Source organism: Myodes glareolus, chromosome 6 (assembly GCF_982192425.1).
Source record: "Myodes glareolus chromosome 6, mMyoGla1.1, whole genome shotgun sequence".
Classification (NCBI taxonomy): Eukaryota; Metazoa; Chordata; class Mammalia; order Rodentia; family Cricetidae; genus Myodes; species Myodes glareolus.
Genome location: NC_142031.1, coordinates 57972935 through 57995559, shown reverse-complemented (window position 1 = coordinate 57995559; position 22625 = coordinate 57972935). Strand labels below are relative to the sequence as shown.

Here is a 22625-nt window from a genome sequence, read left to right as displayed (position 1 = left end):
TAGCTACTATGTCTGACTGTTTGTGTATCTGTCCATCTATATTGAATAGAGAAGGAGCTGGAGAATAAAGGGGAATCTACAGAGATGCTGAGGGAAATTATGATAGAATAACTCAGAGACATCCTCAGAGGAAGATAAGTGGAAACCAGCTTTCCTAAAGTAGCAGCACTTTATTGTGCTCCTTTGTCACATCACTGCTAATGAATTTAAAAGGTATGGTGTAGACATTCGGCATGAATAAGACTAATGTCTGTGAGTTATGTCAGAGATGAGAAGTTAGTGGTCCCCATCCTGTGCTGTGAGCCAGCAATCGTCCTAGTCAAGAATTTAAATGAAATTCAGCCTTAGAGTCAAAATATTTTTAATGTGTTCTTTCCAGGTCTTGTAATATTGCATGAATAGAAATAGCAATGTATTGAATTTTTTGAATTGGACAGTTCAACATTGTGCCAACCTTTGGATTCTTCACAGTAAAGTCATGATTCTGTTGAAAAATGCAGGCAGCACATGTGTGAGAACACCAAAGCTTGTGGGACTTTAGTAAACTGGAGAGTAGCTTGTCCAACCAAAGGTGACCTCAGAAGTCATCTACAGTGTAGACTTTTTATTCAGATGAATGGTTATCCACTTTCCACCACAATAGATCCCTTTTAGCCTCTGTTCTTAGCTCTACTAGACAGCAAAATTCTCAGAATTGTGTATGTCATGGTCTTAAGTATAAATAATAAAAAAAATAGCAAGTTTATTGACTCTTAATGCTCTGTGTGTTGCTTTCTCTAATGAAGTTAGAGAACATTCAAAATTCAGTTTGTTTTTAGAGTAAGTGAAGGCTTGAAAAATGGTGTAAATATGCATAGCAGAGAGTGCCTTTGCAACTTCTAAAAATTTGTTCATAATTTTTTATGGTTATTTGTTTCAAGATAATCTGGTGATTGAACACAAGCCAGTTAGAAAGCAATGTCCACTGTAGTAGTGTTTTTAGCTTTACAGCTGTCATTCTTTAATGCTGAATTCTGCCCTGTGTTTCCATATTTCTTTCTGGTGCATTTATTTTCAGTGTTCTATAAATTTTATATCACTCTGCAGATCTAGTAAAGAATTATCATTACAGCCTAAGAACATGATACAGAAGATGGATATAAGCTACAGTAATTGTTATCACATAGTTGGCTCATTGCAGTTAAATTTTTTTATGTACAGTTACAGCATTTCAGAATACTTCAAATTTCAAAACATTTTAAAAGAAGAAATGATATACTAATGTTTTATATAGTCTATCAAATTACTGACATGGAGTATTAAATTTTTAGCTGAAAATAGATTTGTAGTTTTCTTTCTCTAGTTCTGTTAGTTTTTGCTTTATGAATTTTCCAAGTTCATTTATTTAAGATACACACATTTTGAATTATGTCCCTCTTCCCCCATTAGTGTGGGGCTCAATATGTATGTAGTGCAGGTTGACCTGCAACTCTGCCTCTAGAGTGCTGGGCTTTAAAGGTGTGTACTAATACTCCTGGCTCTCTTAGGTCTTGGTGTATTATCTCTTTTATTCAGATAAAAAACTATCTTTGCTGTAAGTCTGCTTCACTATTTGTTGACCGAGGTTTCTATCCTGCCCGGTCCTGCAGGCATTCAGTCCCAAAGAAATACACAGAGGTCTACATTAATTATAAACTGATTGGCCTGTTAGCTCAGGCTTCTTATTAACTCTTATAACTTATATTAGCCCATAATTTCTGTCTGTGTTAGCCACGTGGCTTGGCACCTTTTTTTTGCAAGACAGTCACATCTTGCTCTGCGTCTGGGTGATGACTGCAGACTGACTCTTTCCTCCTCCCAGAATTCTCTTGTTCTCGTTACCCTGCCTCTACTTCATGCCTGGCTACCAGCCAATCAGCATTTTATTAAACAAGTACAAGAAACAATCTTTACAGGGTAAAACCATTGTCCCACAGCAACTATTTACATTTCTATTATAACTTTATCCTTGCTGTTTTCCAGGACAAATCAACTTGCCTTTACTTTAATCTTTAGCCTATCTGGTTTATATCTAAACCATATAAGTTTATACTTGCTTTTTAATTGTTTGATAATTCATTAATGGGTATATTTAGTCTTTTATATTTTTACACATATTTTAGACAGTTTAAAATTACCTTGGAGGCCACTGAGTCTAATCTCTTTAATTTACTCATTTTGTCTTTATTTTTGAAATTTATTTGTGTTCAGAAACACTGAATTTCTCTTTCTCTCTCTTTAATTTTTTTGAGACATGGTTTCTCTGTGTTGCTTTGGCTGTCCTGGAACTCTGTAGACCAGGCTGGCCTTAAGCTCAAAGAGTTCTACCTGCCTCTACTTCTCAAGTGTTGGGATTAAAAGTATGTGCTATCACTGCCTGGCTGGAATTTCTCATTTATAAATTAACATTTGTTAAAAGCTTCTGAGTTTTCATTTGTTACTGTATTTATTTTTCAGTGATAGAATTTTTAATTGATTTTTATATTTCTATTATGTGCATTTTTTAGTTAAGCATATTTCTGAGAGCTGTTTTGCTTAATTTATTTTGTTTTTTGTGTTTTTATTTTAAAAAAAAAACAACTTAAAGCTAACCTAACGCCTTTGGGAGTCATTTCTTTTGGCTGCTTTTTTCTTGATGACAAGTCATGCTTTCCTTTTTATCTCTTCCTAAGTTTTAAGTTGTTGGCTAGATTTTATGGACATGGGGTAGAGCTTTTGAGGTTTGAGTTAATTTCTTTGGAGAATGTTGGTTTTCATTCCTATAGTCTGTTCAGTGGCTTACTGGTTGGTCATCATTAATTTGTGCACACTGTTTTAAACTTTGTCAGAGTAGGTGTGTGGAAAGAGTAAGAATTGTTGCTGTCAAGTACTTTTACCTGAGTAGGGCTCAGCTCAGCCTCTAGCTTAACTGCTCCCTTCTGATGGTTAGGTTTGCTGTTAGGTTTTGTTGAGTAGTAGTAGAACAGGCGGTTCTCAAACTGTGGGTTATGACCCTTTGGGGTTGGATGACCCTTTCACAGGGGTCACATATCAGATATTTACATTACAATTTGTAACAGTAGCAGAAATTATAGTTGTGAAGTAGTAAGGAAAATAACTGTGTGGTTAGGGGTCACCACAGCATGGCTAACTATATTAAAGGGTCACAGCTTAAGGAAGGTTGACAACAACTGTTTTGTTTGGTTGGTTATAGTTTGTACTCCTAAGGTGTATCAGCTGCATGCATGCTCAGGAAATTTGCAAGGTATCCTTCAGTTTGCCTGTCATAGTTGCTCTAGTAAACCTGGGATATTTTCTCTCAGGTGACTTTTGTGCTTTACCTACCCATCAGAACCCAGCCCCTCATTTCATTTACTTTCTAATCTTAGTGAACCAGCCACCTCCCTTTGCCACTTCCCCACAACTTAGCAGTGTCACTGTGTTCTGCTTAGGAAGTTATTGCTGTACACCAATTGAGATGTTGTTTTTAAACTGTTTGTAGACCATTATAGAGTAAACTTAATGAGTTAGTTAATTATGTGCTGCTCATTTTACGAAGCTTTGGTGGAAACTGTTGCCTTAATACTATTTGATGGTAGTTTATAGTGGGAGGGCTAGCTGGTTCCTGCTGTGCCATTGTAACCAGAAGGATATGATTTTAAGTGATGATTGCTTATATTGATTGTGCTAGGAATTGTCATTTTATAAGAGATTTGTTAAAATTCAGTCAAATAAAATTACTTGGTTTTGTTAAGAGAAAAAATTTTCTGTATTAAATAGAACATTTTATGATTTTTAAAATTTTATTCTGTTTATATAGTATTTGATTTGCAAATTATTCTGTTTTCTTCCCAGTTTCTTCTGAGAAAGATGTGAACATTCTTTTGATTTACTTCATTTTTAATCAATAAAAATGTGATTCTAGATGTAGATAATATTTAGCAAGAATATTACTATTGAATCTTCCTTAAAACTGAAAAATCAACTGGCAAATGTGGCACACACTTTTAATCCCATCACACCATGAGGCAGAGGCAGGTATATCTCCAACTTCAAGATTATTCTGGTATACAAAGCAAGTACAAGACCAGCCAGGGCTATATAGTGAAACCTTTTCTCAAAACCAAAACAAAATCCTGAAATTTTAGGCGGTCAGTCATAAAGTCAAGGAATTATTTTTTATATATTCACTCATCGGGTATCATTTTAGTATGTTTTATTTTTGCCAGCACTGGCATTGAACTTATCACTGGGCATTAGAAAGGGACAAAACAGGCACAAAGAATCTCTGTCTATACTAAGTCCACACTGTCCTCTGGAGAGCCTGCAATAAGTAACAAGCATCAAAAGAAAAAAAAAACCCACAGGTTGTAGGAAGAAAGCAAATGGAGTTGTGAGGCAGCGCTGAGATTCTTTACAGTTTTTAAGAAAATATTTACTGCCGACCTTGATTTGATTGGGTAGTCAATGAAAGCCTTTTTGAGAAGATTCATATTTCAGCTGAGTGGAGAAGAAGCTAGTGTCCATGGGTGAGAGGTGGAGTCAGGGACAGTGATGGGTTTTCTAGTGAAAAATATATAAAGAAGAAAGGTTCATTCTTCTGTTAGAGGGACTAAAGGACAATAATTGTGCTTCAACTATAAACAAGAACATAGGGCAAGGTTTAAGTTATGAAGATGGCCCTAGGCTAGTCAGCACTGTGGTCAAGAGCTTCTTTTCTTAACTTCTTCCTTCAGCCCTAAGACCAGAAGCTGGTGAGCTTCTCAGAGGGAAAGAACTACAGATGGACTTTGGTACTGGGGGCATGAAACCATGAAATCCACCTCTTTGAGGCAGGTTATGCTAATTGCAGATTTACAGATATAAAAGCTGTATAGACTCTGGATGCAGAGTGCATCTCATTCTGTCCGCAGGCCGCTTGAATTCTCTGCCTTATATTTGCCATTTTGACAGGTACAAAGGATAGCCCACTGGGACTAAAACAAAAATTGAGGCAATGTATCAAAACACATAGTGCTTGGCACATACTCTGTAATTGTATTTTATCTTCTATTGGATTAAATTCTGGTGCTGAAAGATAGAGAACAATAAGATTTTTTTGTTTTGTTTTTTTCTTTGAAACATAGTTTCTCTGTGTTGCTGTGGCTGTCCTAGAACCAGCTCTGTAGACCAAGGTGGCCTTGAACTCGCAGAGATCCACTTGCCTCTGCTTCTGCCTCCCAAGTGCTGGGATTAAAGGTATTCACCACCACCACCTGGCAAGTTATGTTTTTTAAAAAGATGTAAGATTAGTAAGTGAAACAGCAAAACAAGGCAGAGAAAATGAATTAGAGAGGGAAACAGTGACTTAAAGTACCTTGATCAGAGTTGGTGTTGCTGAGAACATAGTATTTGAACTGGGGTTTGGAGGAAGTTAGGAACTGAACTCTGGGTAAAGGAGTCTTCATATGAAAGAGGCAAGCTGAGGAGTGACCAGAATTGGTTTGTTTATGTGATTCATTAGACTGAGTGGATGTAAAAGAGATAAACTCACTGAGATTTTGCTGGCAATTAGAGTAAAAGATCTTGAACTCGGTTGGCATTAATGGGAATAAACAGACATGGCTGGATATAGAAACAAGTTAAAGGCTGTACTGTATCATTTTTTCTGACAGAAATTTTTAGCCTGTGCAGCTTGAATAATGGAACAGCCATTTACCAACTTGAGAATTGCTGTAGGAAAGAAATACATCCCAAGAATAAACCTTGGGCATTTCAGTTTTATATACCAGTTATTATATTATCTAGTATGTGTTAGTTGTTATATTTTAGACTGTATATTTCTTGGCTTTGTGATACTTTGCTATGTTGTGGGAACTAATAGTGGTTATAAATAGATGCCATTCTTACTCTGAAGAAATTTATTCTTCAAACAAAATAAGAATGACCAAATAACTATATTGTTGGTTGTTTTTTCTTAGAAACCTTTTAAATAGGATACTAAGAAAAAATAAGAATGAGTTCATAAAATCAGTATGGAAACTAATCTATTAGATTCTTAATGTTCAGATAAGTGATGTTCATACACACACACACACACACACACACACACACACACACACACGTTTCAGACTAAAAGAAATGTTTCCTCCTCCTTCCCAGTAAACATTTCTTGAGAGTTGTCTGTTAAATAGTATCTTATTTTTTTAAAAGAAGGTTAGGTTAACTGAGGGAATGGAGCTTTATAGCTTAAGCTTTATTTAGCTGAAATTAGATTATTGCTTATTTGACTAGATTTAAAAAGCTGTTTCCTGAAATACTTGCCACTTATAAATGTTCTTCCTCATAAATGTTATACTTTTGCTTTGGGGGCTGGTTTTTGAGATGGTTTTACATGCATTTACTTGGCTAAGGGTCAGTTGTCTTGCAGCTAATTCTTAACAGTACTGCAGCAACAGCATTCTTCTTTTCAATTAAAGTATTGCTCATTTTTTGCTTTTTAAAAATCCACAGGTTCGTCATAAGGCATCACAGAAGGTTTATGCAATGAAGCTTCTTAGTAAGTTTGAAATGATAAAAAGATCAGATTCTGCTTTTTTCTGGGAAGAAAGAGATATTATGGCCTTTGCGAACAGTCCCTGGGTAGTTCAGGTAAGCCTGCTAACTTTTGTACATCTGTGGTTTTTTTGTTTGTTTGTTTTGTTTATTTGGTTTTTTATTATATATTCAGAAGAATATTTTATGTGTTAAGCATTCTGTGCTTTATTCAAATAGTAAAAATGCAATTTTTTTGTTAGATCTGATTGAGTATGCTTGTTTAATGCTCATTGGTGGTATATCTGTAGAGTTATGATATGCAGTGGTTACGTAAATTGGTTATAAGAACTATTACTGGAAAGCATTTCCTTCTTAATTGCCTTATATAAAGATTTGGTGTGATCAGCCAGTATGCGGTTACATTCTCAGTCTATCTTAAATGGGAGGAAAGCTTTCTACAGTAAATATTATAAACATTCAACAGTCCTTTATCTATTTTTCTGTAATATATAATTTTAGTACACCTGATTCCACTTCATAACTAACTATGAATTAGAGAATTGACTTGATATTTGTTTAATTCCAGCGTCCAAATCTACAAACAGTTTTGAACAAGGGTGTTGAGTAAGATTACCTACATTCCAATGTGTACTTTAAAGAGCTTAAGTGAGCTGGAGTTTCATACCTTGCTTGAAAGAGGCAGTGTGGAGATTATTTTGTTTGTTTGTTTGTTTGTTTGTTTTCAAGACAGAGATTCTCTGTGTAACAGTTCTGGCTGCCCTGGAACTCCATTTGTAGACCAGGCTGACCTAGAACTCACAGAGACCCACCTCTGTCTGCCCCGAGTGAGCGGTGTGCGCCACCTACCACCTGGCAGAGATTTTTCTTTTTTTCTTTTTTTTTTTCCCAGCCATGTAGGTGATTAAAAGGTCATTAGTACTGCTTTAAAAATGATGTTGAGGGGTTCTGTAGAGATAAGAGCCAGATTGCTCTTACAGACCTGGGTTTGACTTGCATATATATGGCACCTCACAAATGTCTCTAACTCCAGTTCCAAGGGATCCAACACTTTTTTAACCTCCAAAAATATTGGGCACACTTGTGTAGTGCACTTATCTACATGCAGGCCAAACATCTAAATACATAAAATAAAATTAGAAATGAGATTAAATCTTAAGTCTCCTTTTGTTTTTTATTTGGCTAAATGAAGCCATTGTTTAGAAATTCTGATCTATATGGTTCAAACTAATTTTTTTGTGTGTCAACTTACAAGCTTTGATAATTTGCTTGAGTAAAGAATAATAGTAATGCTAGTGTGGTGGACTCAGCTGTCGTCCCAGTACTTGGGAGGCTGCACGAGGGGATTCTTTCTGAGTTCTGTTTGACCTACATAAGGGAACCTTGTCTCAAAAAGAAGGGAAAAGAGGAGAGCACTAAAGTATACCATTTTTAGCTTTAAATCTAAATTGCTTCCCTATCAGTGTGTTCATAGGCATTTTCTAGTTAACCATACTGTCTTTTGGTATCTTTTGATCTTTAATTCTGCCGAGTAGATTCTAACTGAGAAAGAAAGGAGGTCTTGATTGACATAATCTCTGGGTTGTAGAAGGAGGCTGCTTCTTAGTTTTTCGGCCACCCAGACCTGAAATAATTACACATAAATTATATTAATTACAACACTGATTGGCCAATCACTTAAGCGTATTGCCAGCCAGCTCTTATATCTTAAATGCTGGGTGCTACTTTCTCTGTTTGCTTACTTCCAGAGAGGGACTAGGAGTGCTGTACAGATACCCTTTCTCTGCAGTTTTGGTTACTCTATCTTCCTGGGGTCTGGTAGCAACACACTGCAGCCTGGAAGCAGGTGACAATGCAGCTTACTGCTTATCATGAATAAGGGGATGGAGAATAGAACAGAGGAGTTAGTTCTCTTCCAAGCGTGGCTACTGATTACTCATTCATTTTTTTTTTCATTGAAATGGGCCTTATTTCTGTTAAATTGGTGTATGTTAGATGTTTCTAAGGTACCCCTGTTCCCATCTCTCTTCTGTGTAAGGTATGAGCAATAGTTTGTTTAGTTTTCAAAAACTATTATCTTCTTTGGTCTTATTATGTCTTTTTAAAAATGTTTTTTAGTTTCTTACATTGTGTTTTCCATGAGAGGAAAACATTCATTTATGAGTATTTTATAGAAAATATTCTAGAAAAACACCCAGGTAAAATTTGCCTGCTGTTGTTGTTTTTTATTAAATGGGCCTGATCAAGAAGTAAAAGGTGTCATAAATTTTAACTCTGTTGTAGTTATAAAGTATTCCAGTTTTTCACAGTAATAATTTGAGGGTTTTGTTCATAGCTTTGTTTTTAGTATAATTTTATTCCTTCCCCTTTTCCAGCTCTTTTGCGCCTTTCAAGATGACAGGTACCTGTACATGGTGATGGAATACATGCCAGGTGGAGACCTTGTAAACCTTATGAGTAATTATGATGTGCCTGAAAAATGGGCCAAGTTTTATACTGCTGAAGTAGTGCTTGCACTGGATGCAATACACTCCATGGGCTTAATACACAGGGACGTGAAGCCTGATAACATGCTCTTGGATAAACATGGACATCTAAAATTAGCAGATTTTGGCACATGTATGAAAATGGATGAAGTAAGTAAGCCAGTAAACAAAATGCTAGGTTTAAAAATGTATTCATATTTATTGTGTTTGTGTGCATGAAAGAGAGAGAGAATGTATATACACATGCAATGTTGTACATGTGAAGGTCAGAAGACGACTATGTGTTTTCTCCTTCCACCATTACATGGCTTCTGGAGATGAGGTCAGGTCACCAGGTTTATTCAGCAAACACCTTTACCTGCTGAGCCTTCTTGCTAGTTCTAGTTTTCTGTTCTGTCTGTGTGTGTGTTTAAGAAACAAATAATTGCAATTCAGGATTTTGTGGTTTCGAGTGAAAATAAATTTAGTTTTGATAATGGTATAACAACATCAAGACAAAACCACAATCTAGATGTACAATACTTTACTAGTGACTTACTGACTGCTAGAGTAAATCATTCCTCAGTTCATTTATCTCTTCATAGAATGTTGACAAGAATCTGCTATCAATCAAAGCTAATTAGTAATGCCATAGGTAGGTAGTATTGGACCACAAAATTCAGGGGTATTTCTACCATCATTATTCCTGTTTTTTCTTTTCCCCTTTGAGAAAGAAGATGATATAAAATAAGGAAAGAAATGATTCACTGCTTCCCCCTACCTCTTCTGTATAGGGTAAATAAATATGGAGTTGTCATTCATTGTGGTATTTTGCTACTAGATAGTTTATGGTTAATTGGCTCAATAACATTAACTTCATAACTAATTATGATACTGGTTTGTTTTGATTATGTAATTTTACATTTTTATCCTTCTCTGTACTGTTAGTTCCTGATGGAATAGGATTGTATAGAAGATGACTTGTAGCTAGTAAGTAATCTGTCTTTCCAGGAGACTGAATTTCACCTTTGATACGATTTTCACAGCCTTCAGAACACCTAGCACCACCACTGCATCATACAAGCACGCATGTGTCCTTAGGCATAGATTTTTTTTTAATTATATGGAACTTTTAATGCTTTAGTAATTGTTAGATAAATAATGCTGTTGCAGGTTTGAAGCTCTATCATTGTTGGTCTTTATTATTGTTACTACATCAGAGACAGACTAGAACTCAATGGTCAAATCTAGCTTCTGGCTTGGTGATGTGCATCTAAAAGAATGGCTTTTCTGTAACATGAAGGGACTGCTTGTTGGGGGTTTTCTGTCCTGTCCGGCCCCCCAGCTGTTTGGTCTCAGAGAAAAAAAAATCACACTGAGATCTCCGTAAGTTATAAAGCTGATTGGCCCATTAGGTCAGGCTTCTTACTGGCTAACTCTCACATCTTGATTAACCCATTTTTCTGATCTATGTTAGCCATGTGGCTCAGTACCTTTTTCAGTGGGGCAGCTCACATCCTGCTGCTTCAGTGTTCTGGGCAGGAGTGAGAGGAATCAGCTTCCTCCGTCCCAGAATACTCCTGTTCTCCTTACATCATTTCCACTTCCTGTCTGGTTTTCCCACCTACACCTCCTGCCTGGCCAATCAGCGTTTATTTAAAACATGATTGACAGAATACTGACAATTCTCCCACACCACTTTTATGTTTCAGAGATTGTTTAAGAAAAAAGATAAATTGATAGAGACTACATACCCCTTCATGGTTTTATAGTCTGTCAACAGTATAGATAGACATAGATGGTAAAATCATTTTTCAATGATCTTTACATTTTGTCAGAGAAAATTTGGTGCATGAAGAGGTCAGAAGAGGGCATTGAATCCTCTGGAATTGAAAGATGGTTGTAAGCTACCATGTGGATAATGGAAATTGGACCCTCAAGAAGAACACACTTCCATTTTTAATATCTGATGTTTCTTCTTGTTTGTGAAAAGTTCTATTTTCCTCAAAATTGTAAAAATTTTAAAAAATGAAAATGGTATTACTTGCTGCATTTTAGGAGCAATACCAGTATGTTGTTACGAAACTACATGACTTGGGACAGTGGGATAGCTCAGTTAGTAAAGGCACTTGCCACCAAGCCTAACAACTTGAGATGATTTCTTGAGATTCTCATGGTAAAAGGAGAAAACCAACTCCTGCAAATTGTCTGCTTGCGTGTTTGCCTCCCGTCCCACTTATCAATCACTCAGTTAATAATAAAGATTACAGAGGAAGAAAAAAACCTGTGTAGCTGTAATAAAGTAATTAGTACCCGTGGGAATAATAACTAAGGGAACCCAGCTAGGCAGGTTTGTGCAGTTAAGGGCATATGGAAGTTTGAGTCTGAACACTGAACTGTTTAGTTGAAACAGGAGGATGTGTAACTCCTGTGCTATGCTGGCCCAGAGCCTCAGGAAGACGTAGGTGTACCTTTGTAGGAACAGTGCTCAGTTCCAATTCTCCAAATGGACTGGGAGGCCTGGTGCTTATGAAGTCAGTCTAGGGCCTTTTAATACTTGTAAATTTAAGAGTTTTGTTTAAATTTTTTCTACCTTCATAGGAAGCATTTTTAATTGTTTACAAGACCAACCCTATGACTTCTGATTGATGAATTTTTTAATTGATTTTTATTGAGCTCTACATTTTTCTCTGCTCCCCTCCCTGCCTCTCCCCTTCCCCTTTCAACCCTCCCCCAAGGTCCCTATGCTCCCAATTTACTCAGGAAATCTTGTCTTTTTCTACTTCCTATGTAGATAAGATCTATGTAAGTCTCTCTTAGTGTCCTCATTGTTGTCTAAGTTCTCTGGGTTGGTGATTTGTAGACTGGTTTTCTTTGCTTTATGTTTAAAAACCACCTATGACTGAGTACATGTGATAATTGTCTTTCTGTGTCGGGTTACCTCACTCAAAATAATGTTTTCTAGCTCCATCCATTTTCCTGCAAAATTCAAGATGTCATTTTTTTCTGCTGTGTAGTACTCCATTGTGTAAATGTACCACATTTTCCTTATCCATTCTTCGATTGAGGAGCATTTAGGTTGTTTTTAGTTTCTGATTATGACCAGCAATGCTGCTATGAACATAGTTGAGCACATGTCCTTGTGGCACAATTGAGCATCATTTGGATATATCCTTAAAAGTGGTATTACTGGGTCTTGAGGAAGGTTATTTCCTAATTTTCTGAGAAATCGCCACACTTGACATCCAAAGGGGTTGTACCAGTTTGCATTTTCCCCAGCAATGCAGAAGTGTTCCCTTTTCCCCACAACCTCTCCAGCATAAGTTGTCATCAGTATTTTTGATCTTGGCCATTCTTACAGGTATAAGATGGAATCTCAGAGTTGTTTTTATTTGCATTTCTCTGATGACTAAGGATGTCTAACATTTCCTTAAATGTCTTTCAGCCATTTTAGATTCCTCTGTTGAGAGTTCTCTGTTTAGGTCTGTACTCCATTTTTTTATTGGATTATGTGATCTTTTGGTGTCCAATTTCTTGAGTTCTTTGTATATTTTGGAGATCAGACTTCTGTCTGATGTGGGGTTAGTGAAGATCTTTTCCCATTCTGTAGGCTGTCGTTTTGTCTTGTTGACTGTGTCTTTTGCTTTGCAGAAGCCTTTCAGTTTTAGGAGGTCCCATTTATTAATTGTTTCTCCCAGTGTTTGTTCTGCTTGGATTATATTTAGGAAGTGGTCTCCTGTGCCAATGCTTTCAAGTGTACTTCCCACTTTCTCTTCTATAAGGTTCAGTGTGGCTGGCTTTATGTTGAGGTCTTTGATCCATTTGGACTTGAGTTTTGTGCATGGTGATAGATACGGGTCTATTTTCATTCTTCTACATGTTTATATCCTGTTATGCCAGCACCGTTTGTTAAATATGCTTTCTTTTTTCCTTTTGATATCTTTTGCTTCTTTGTCAAAAATCAGCTGTTCAAAGGTATGTGGATTAATATCCAGGTCTTCGATTTGATTCCATTGGTCCTGCTGTCTGTTTTTATGCCAATACCAAGCTGGTTTTAGTACTGTAGCTCTGTGGTAGAGATTGAAGTCGGGGATTGTAATGCCTCCATAAGTTCTTTTATTGTAGAGGATTATTTTGGTTATCCTGGGTTTTTTGCTTTTCTATATGAAGTTGAGTACCATTCTTTCGAGGTCTGTGAAGAATTTTGCTGGGATTTTGATAGGCGTTGCATTGAATCTGTAAATTGGTTGTGGTAAGTTTGCCATTTTTACTGTGTTAATTCTACCTATCCAAGAGCATGGGAGATGTTTCCACTTCTGGTGTCTTCTTCAATTTCTTTATTCAAAGATTTAAAGATCTTGTCATGCAAGTCTTCCACTTGTTTGTTTCCTCTAATAAGTGTGGTTGGGGCTGTCTGAGATTCTTTTGATTTATCTTCTAGGTGCTAGTGAACCCAAAACTCAGATGGTTTTTCCACGTGGTATAGTCGGTGCCATAGTTCTAGTTACCCCATTGGTTACTCCGTGTTCCTGGAGGTAGCGTGGCACTCCTGGGCTTTGCTCCACTCCCTTGGAGTTAGCTGTCTCAGGCCTACTTTGGCCTAGGTTACCGGCTTTGACCTGTTCCTGTAAATCTTGGTCTGGATCCACTCCTGCAAAGGTTCCAGTCTACTGCCTCAGAACTCCCGGGCTTGGGTGTGCCCAGAAACGCAGAGGACCTGGCTCAGGCTTACTCTGTCAGAGGTCCCAGACTGAAGCTCAGACCTGCAGAGGTTTCAGGTTCCTGGCTATTCCCTTTGATGTCCCAGACCAACGCCCAGACCCACAGAGGTTCTGACTCAGGCCTAGTTCTTGGGAGGTCCTAGACTCACACCCAGACCCACGGGGGTCCTGGCTTAGGTCTACTCCCTTGAAGGTCCCAGATTCATGTCTGGATCCTCAGAGGTCTCTGGCTCTGGCTCACTCAGTGCTTACTCCCCTGTACCTGTTCCTGTGGCGTTTGCTGTATCTGGACCAGGTCGCTGGTTCAGTCCTGGTCCACCTATGTCCCACCCGGGACTGAATTGGCTCCCAGCTCCTGCTCCCATGGAGCTTGCTTCCTCAGGCCCATTGTGACCTTGGTAGCTGGTTCCCTGATTGATGAATTTTAAGTTTTAAGTAAACCCTCTTCTATATTTTGTCAATGACGAAACTTCAAATGTATTTTGTAAACATTTAATACATTTAAAGTAATTTTTGGGTGTATATGTGGCATATGCATGTGTGTGCAGGTTTGCTTACCCATGAGAACATGGGTGGAAGCTGGAAGTGGATGTCAGGTATCCTCTCTCTCTCTCTCTCTCTCTCTCTCTCTCTCTCTCTCTCTCTCTCCACCATTTTATTTTATTTAGATGTATGCATATATGAGTATGTGTATGCATGTGTATATACCTGTGCACTTCCATGAAGGGCCCAGTGGTGGAGGTCAGGTGTCTTCTATCACTTACTACTTTATTACCTTGAAACAGGGTCTCTCACTGAACCTGGAATTCACCATTTCAGCTAGGCTAGCTGGCCAGTGAGCTCCCAGGATCTGCACCCATTTCCCCTCTCCCTCCAATGCTGAGGTTACAATCATATACAGTGCTCCTACTCACAAAGCCATCTCCCTAGTCTTCCATGTTGTTTCCATTTTTTGAAACAGGGTCTCTTTCACTGTACCTGGATCTCACTGTTTTTGGCAAGACTGGCTGGCCAGTAAGTCCCTGGGGTCTTCCTGTCTCTATCACTATACTTCCTCCTTTAGCCTGGAGTTTGAGGCATATACTGCCATGCCTGGCTTTACTTGGTTGCTAGGAATCCAAATTCAGGTCCTCACTTGTGCACACCACTCACTTTTATCCACCTCCTCAGCCTGCAATCAGAGTAATTGTGAATAACCTTTTGAAAATGAATGCCTAATAACCTTGTTCTCCAGCTCAGACCTCTTCAGTAGGTACAGCAGATTGACTAAAGTTCCAGCTTCTTAGCCTGTGGTATGAAACCTCTTAAGATACAGCTCTTCTTGCTGTCACCTGACATACTTTGAAGCTCCAATGTTGTGATATTTCATGTTATTTAACTATTCTTGTGCTTTGTATATGCTGAACCCACACCATTTTCTATTTACACGTGTGTGTGAACTTGACTCAAAGATTGCTACTTGATGAACGCTCTCTAGGTTGACTCCATATCCTTTCAGTAGTCCCCCTTTTAGTTTATTTGCTTTGATTTTGATACTACAGAATATTAAAAACTATTTTGTTTGTTTGTTTTCCTTCGCCCTAGAGTCACTTCAAGAAGCCCTGATTCCCTTTATTAGATAATTGATACTTACCTGTAGATGATAGATGAGCTCATTGCTCCTGAAGTGACAGAGCTTTCAGGCTTAGTCAGTGGGTAGAGCTAGGAGGCATGGATCATACACAGCCAGTGTTAAGTGTCAGACTTGGTGGAGAGAGCTGGAAGGCATGGGTCACAGACACCCAGTGTTAAACCACATGTTCTGTCTCTATAGATCCACAATATCAAGAGCCACATTGATATTTCCTCTTGAAATCTCATACCACAGAGAGGATAGTCTTCCTCTTTACTGTACAACTCTGGCTCTGATTAGCTAGTTATAGGCTTTTTGTTTTGCTTTTTTTACTTGTTTAACCCTAGTGTATGGTTAAAATTGCTTCATATTTCATATTTGTTTGACCCCACTATTGAAATGAATAGATTTGCTAACATTGATATTTGACTTGAAGATGCCCTAGAAAACTAGATGACTAGTTTTCCAAAGCTTGGATTAATTCATTTTTTTCTCCTGCCTTTCACTGGTTATGGAGGCAGCGTCAGTATTTCATTCACTGTTTTGTATGTGAAGGTTCCTCTGGTTGTGTGTGGTCAAGGCAGGGTAGCTTGTGTCCTGTCACCACCACTCTCTTCCCATTCTCTCTGAAGGTAAATGAGTCAGTGTTCTGGTTTCTCATTTTACCTTTTAGAGTTCTTTAAACAAGGCCAGAGACTTGTCATAAATGTTGATTCTATATCCACTTAATTGAATACTTCTCCATCAGACAGTTTAAAAATATTAAGTACCCCTTTCAAATGTTTATTTTTAAAGAAAACTATGCCAGCCAAAATTTGTGGATAAGAGCAGTGATTTTTAAAGGGAGAATGCCATTCATCATAGTCTCACAGAAGTATTTATTTTGTAAGGAATCACTGAGACTCAAACTTAGCTCTCCCTTATGATTCTCATTTTTGTCAAAAAGATAACCTGAGGATCTAGGGATATGGCTCGTGGGTAACATACTCACCTGTCAAGCATGAGGATCTGAGTTCAGATCCCCAGTTCCCACAGAAGGCCAAACATTTTAGCATATACTTATAACACTAGTGCTGAAGACCCGAGATAAATCAATCCCTGGGCTGTGCTGGCTGCTAGTTTAGCCAGTTACTGAGCTCAAGGTTCAGGGGAAGACTGTCTCAAATAATAAGGGTAGTAGAGAAAGGTACCCAGCCTTGGCCTCTAGCTTTCCCACACACAAGCACACAAACATGAGCATGTATACATTATACACATACAGAAAGTTTCGTATTACCAACAAAACCAAGCACAGGTGAAGTTGTTGGATACTTTGCCAAGTTTGTTAATACAACTACATAATTAAAAATACATAAAGCTAAGAAGCGCCAAGCCTTTATGGTCTTTTAGTTTAAATGTTTAATACATTTCTTCAGTTTACTCTTGAGAAATTGTGAATCACTTCTTAACACCATGTTCAATCTGAGAGACACTTTGCCATTGTTAAGGGCTTTTGCTTCTTTCCAAAACAGCAAAGCTGCTTTTTTCTTAACGATTCTTTTGTTTTCCCCATGTTGTGTCATTAAGATCACATTTTGTACTTCCCTTACTTTAATAAACAAGAAAAATTGTCAGTTTTCATAGTCTTGGGAGCCCACTGTCTTTTCCTTTTCTCATGAATGAAAACTTAACGCTGGTTTCCCTCATCCAGGCATTTCTGTGCATTTGGTGATATCGCCTGAGTCCTGAAGCCAGGTCATGATGTTCTATTGGAAGTGATGAGTGTCACTGACTGTCTGATAATAAATCAGTTGTCTGTATGTATTCACCTTCAACTGGTTGTTTGGCTTTGTGTTGTAATTCTACTGTTTACCCAGACAGGCATGGTGCATTGCGATACAGCAGTTGGAACTCCTGATTACATATCACCTGAGGTTCTGAAATCACAAGGTGGTGATGGCTACTACGGTCGAGAGTGTGATTGGTGGTCTGTAGGTGTTTTCCTTTTTGAGATGCTAGTGGGTAAGTCAATATTAACACCTTATAATTGAGTCAAGAATTGGAGAATATAAAGAAATTGTGTTGTTCAAGGGAGGGGTCAGAATTTCTGAAAACTGAATTACCACTGATGTAGAGCTGGTGAGATGGCTTAACGGGTAAAAAACACTGGCTACTGAGCTTGACCATCTGAGCTTGATCTCTAGGATTCAGGTGCAGGTAGAAGAGAACCAGTACCTGCAAATTGTGATTTAACCTCCACCTGTGAATGTGACCTATGTATGAATGCACATGCTTCACATGCACATGCCTACACATGCACATGCTAGTAGATAAGTCAAGAAAGTAGAATCTGATATAAGATTGGCAGAATGATTGAAAAGAAGTTCACTGTGTAAAGTATGTTGGTAAGAAGTTTTCTCCAGTAGATCTTTTTATTTTCGTAAGTATTTTCATATAGCTGATGCTGACCTCAAAGTCAAAATCCAAAAAAAAAAAAAAAACAAAAAAAAAAAGTCAAAATCCACTGCCTCAGCCAGTTGTATGCTGGGATTGCAGATGTAATGCTTCTCATCACTAGATCTTTTTTAAATTAAGGCAGTATTAGAGCAAGAACAAATTTACAGCTTTCGTAGGCCTCCTTTAGTCTTCTGATGAATCCCTGGAGCTGAGGTTGTGTGGGCAACTGTGGTATGAGTGCTGAAAACCAAACTCCGGAAGAGTTAGCAGCAAATGCTTTTAGCTGTCCAACTATTGCTCCAGCGCCAGTAGTTTACAAGGTTGTTGTTTTTAAAGATTTATTTACTCTGTGTGTGGGGTCTGTATGTGTGTGTGTGTGTGTGTGTGTGTGTGTGTGTGTGTGTGTGTGTGTATGTGTTTGTGTGTGAATCCCCTGGAGCTGGAGTTACACAGTTCGTGTTGAGCATCTGACAAGGGTGCTGGGAACTGATTTTGGCGCTTTGCAAAAGCTCTGCATGCTCTAACCACTTAAGCCATCTCTCTAGCCCCTACAATGTCTTAATAGTCCTTTTATTGTAAAGTATTTTAAATGGTTGAGTAAATATTTAAGCAAATTTTAGTATTTGTTTCAATAGATATAGAGAACTAAGATCATTTTTTAATTCATGTAACTTGTTATGCCATTGAATTTCAAACTGTGTTTTGTTTACTATTTGTCTATGTTTCAGGTTTTCATTTGTTTGTTGGAGACACAATCTCTCTCTGTAGCCTTGGCTTCCCTGGAACTCAGCACATAAGCAAATACATATTCTTCATCTTCCTCCTCCTCTTTCTTCTTTCTCCTTTTGAGACACTTTCTTAGGTAGACCAGGTTGGCCTGGAATTCATAAAAGATCTATCTGCCTCTTCCTCTGGAGTGCTGGGATGAAAGGTGTCTGTAATCACTGTGTGATTTAAGTTATCACAGTTGAGATGAATTATAAAATTATTTTCAGTTAGGGTCTTAATATATGTTTTCTTTTTTGTTTGTTTTAGTTTTGTTTATTTTTTGAGACAGGGTCTCACTATGTAGCCCTGGCTGTCCTGGAACTCACTATGTAGACCAGGCTAGCCTGAACTCACAGAGATCTGCCTGCTTTTGCCTCCTAAGTGCTGGGATTATTATAGGTGTGTGCCACTACATTTGATCCCAAGATATAATATTTCAATTAGAGGAAACCCAGAGGCAAATTTATTTTTTCAAGGTTAAAAGGTCATGGTGTGGTTACATTTTAAATGTGTTTGTGTATATATATATATATATATATATATATATATATATATATATATATATGTTCCACTGTGATTCTTGTTCTATATAGCCATTTGTTCTTTCATGAAAGAAGATGGATTTAAACTTAAGATATTTAAATATTGTATGAAAAGTATTTAACTTGAATTATTTATCCCACTCATTGCTGTCTTTCTTTAAAATTTAGGAGACACTCCATTTTATGCAGATTCACTTGTAGGAACCTATAGCAAAATTATGGATCATAAAAATTCACTATGTTTCCCTGAAGATACAGAAATTTCTAAGCATGCAAAGAATCTCATCTGTGCCTTCTTAACAGACAGGTAATGTACACAGAGTTTCTTTATAGAGAAACCCTTTTACTTTTACAATTTACAGAAATGAAAGTATGCTTGCCTTACATACATGCAAGTCAACCTCTGTAGTTTAATTATGGTTTAGTCCTCCCACTCCCACCTTAAACCTGCTGTTGGGTTTCTTTCATCATCTTGTGAATATGACCTAATTGTCATCTAATTTGTATCTTAATCCTCATGTCTATAAAGATGTATAAATGATTTAGCAAATTAAATCTTTTGGGGGGCTTTGGAAAGATAAAATTTATGTCATTCACATTTTATCTTCTTACATAGTATTCCATATTACTCTTGATTGTATAACTTTGAGAGGACAGCATTTTCTATAGATAAATGCTCGATAATTTATAATCTTAAGAGCTATTTGTTTAAAGGTAGCTGCTGTTTAATCCCAGCACTCAGAGGCAGAAGCAGGCAGATCTCTGAGTTCGAGGCCAGCCTAGTCTACATAGTGAGTTCCAGGACAGTTAAGGCTACAGAATGAGGCCCCGTCTCAGGCCACCTGTAAAAGAACTATTTGTGTAGTATGGAAGAGCTTCTTCCTGACTCTTCAGTTTGCATTTGTGTGTGAAAAAATCTGCACTGGAAACTCTATGATTAAAAAAACTAAATAGTTGAACAAAGGTGTGAAAGCTGCCTTTATAAAGAGTGAAGAAGCCATTTGATTTTTCCTTGGTTTCTCTAATAATTTGTTGAAAGGAACTGTAAGTTTTGTTAGTTATATGATTGATGAACAACCCGTGTTGATAAAATGAAATAGAACCTGAATAACGTTTGCTGGGGTTGCTACGGATTTCATTATAACATGGGGTACACGCTGGAGATTCATTCACCGGAAACACACATTTGATAATTTCTATTTACATCCTGTTTTCATTTTATTCAGAATGAGATGTTAATATTGATGGAGAGGGAGTGCTTCTAGTAGTAAATATAGATAATTCTTTTTAAGAGGAGAAAGATTAGTGCTTCTACGAGAGCAGCCTGTAGTACTGTTTTGCCCAGAGTTGTCATGAGCTAAGATCAGTGAGCCATGCATGTACAGAGGGATTATTTTTTGCGTTTTTTTTTATGCTTTTGATTGACAGCAGAATGCCGGTGGAAGTGAAGTTTATTTCCCATATAGTTTACTGTTGACTACATATCATTATTCCTCTTTGATTTGTTCAAAGATTAGACACATAGCTTAGTTTTAAGAAACATTTAAGCTGAAACTTTTAGTAAAAATATTTAAATTTATGATCCTTTGGTGAAAATTGAAAAATTAATATTCTTATTTTTCATAATATTATCTTTAACTGCATTGTTTAGGGAGGTACGACTTGGAAGAAATGGGGTAGAAGAAATAAAACAGCATCCTTTCTTTAAGAACGATCAGTGGAATTGGGAGAACATAAGAGAGAGTAAGTTAGTCAATTTATGTGTTCTATTTTATTACAGTTTGAGTCTTACAAATTGATTTCCTCTTCTGAAATAGTACATATTTGATAAAGTGTGTCTTAAATTGAGAAATCATCTTTTCCTGTGGCTAGGTAAATAGTTCATCATTGTTCTAGTAAACTAGTATGTATTTTTTCTCCAATTTTTTTGCTAATAGACATTATAACATTTCTTTATTTGGCAGTTTTGTAGATCTCAGTCATGAAATGTAGTCCTTTAACTTGAGTCCTTAAGTTGATAAATTAATAGTTACTTGTTAAGACCATACTCTGATAAAACATAGTAATTTATTTTTATTTTGTATATATAATGTTGCTCATGAGTGAGAAATATTTCTGCATAAAAAGTGTAGAAATATACATGTATGTGTATATATAGAAATAATATATGTATGTTGTTGATACTTATAAATTTTAGCTCCTAGAATAATATAATAGACCTTTCTTATTGGTATATTAGTCTGTATTTAAAGCTGATTGAATAGAGTAATAAATTACTTACAATGTGTTACTTCTATGAAGTGGCAGATGGAAGGTAGGTTGGTGGAGTTTTGTATAAAGTATGATATATCATAAAAAAATTAGTAGATCTTCTATTTTGGCTGTGAATGGAATAATATTTCCTTTCCTCCCAGCGGCAGCTCCAGTGGTGCCTGAGCTCAGCAGTGACATAGACAGCAGCAACTTTGATGACATCGAGGACGACAAAGGAGATGTAGAGACTTTTCCGATCCCTAAAGCTTTTGTGGGAAATCAGCTGCCTTTTATAGGATTTACCTACTTTAGAGAAAATTTGTATGTGATTTATTTATTTAAATTTATTATTATTATAGCCTAGCTGTAAGCTTTTTGCCTAATATGCTGTCTAAATTATTTCTAATTTTATTTCATCATTTGATGTCTGAATGTTACATATTATTTATCTGTAAATGATTGTAAGGCTGTCCTATATTCTTTTGAAGATATGCAGTAAGAACAAATACTTGATTTTGCTGGAATTTATTATCTCATGAAGGATATAAGAGAATCACAGAATATTTTTTTTTTTAAAAAAAAAAAGGTAGAATGTGGTATTTACATTCTGCTAAGGAATTTTTGACTGGTAAGCAAGGAGGAAAACTGAAACTGAAAACTGTTAAATATCGGAAACAAATGTTAAAAGTGTTTGAGAAACGTCTTGGTACACCCACATGTGATGATGAAAGTGACAGCTATCACAGCTTGCTCAGGTTTGAGGTTTTACCTGAGATTAAATAACAAAACTAGGAAAAGCTCAGGCAAATTAAGATGGGTTAGTCACCTCCCTAGTCATAATGTTTTAAAACTTTTTAAAGTTCTGAACAAAGTAAGGCTAATGCACTGGAGGGATGGTTCAGTCATTAGAGCACTGACTACTCTTCCAGAGGATCCAGGTTGGATTCTTTGTACCCATGGCAGTTCACCACCATCTGTAATTCCAATTCTGTGGATCCACTGTCCTTCTCTGGCCTCTGTGGGCACCAGGCACACGTGTAGTGCACAGACAAACATTTAGACAAAATACTTATACACACAAAATTAAAGAATATATGTCTTTGGGCTGGAGAGATGGCTCAGGTTAAGAGTACTACTAGCTGCTCTTTCAGAGGTCCTTTGTTCAATTCACAGTAACCACGTGGTGGTCACAGCCATCTATAATGAGATCCAGTGCCCTCTTCTAGTATGCATTCAGAACACTGCATAATTATAGATAAATTAAAAAATCTTTTAAAAATTATATGTTTTTTCAAAA

General features: G+C 37.0%; 1 protein-coding gene across 1 annotated transcript in view; it reads left to right on the top strand.

The window, feature by feature from the left end:
- Positions 1-22625, top strand: part of Rock2 (Rho associated coiled-coil containing protein kinase 2) — a 99115-nt gene that overhangs the window by 46657 nt on the left and 29833 nt on the right. Inside the window, exons 4-9 of the mRNA XM_087907233.1 lie at positions 6490-6627; positions 8907-9167; positions 17186-17330; positions 19244-19382; positions 20727-20818; positions 21490-21649. Of these exons, the coding sequence (XP_087763359.1) occupies positions 6490-6627; positions 8907-9167; positions 17186-17330; positions 19244-19382; positions 20727-20818; positions 21490-21649 (935 nt within the window). The remainder of the gene's footprint in view (positions 1-6489; positions 6628-8906; positions 9168-17185; positions 17331-19243; positions 19383-20726; positions 20819-21489; positions 21650-22625) is intronic.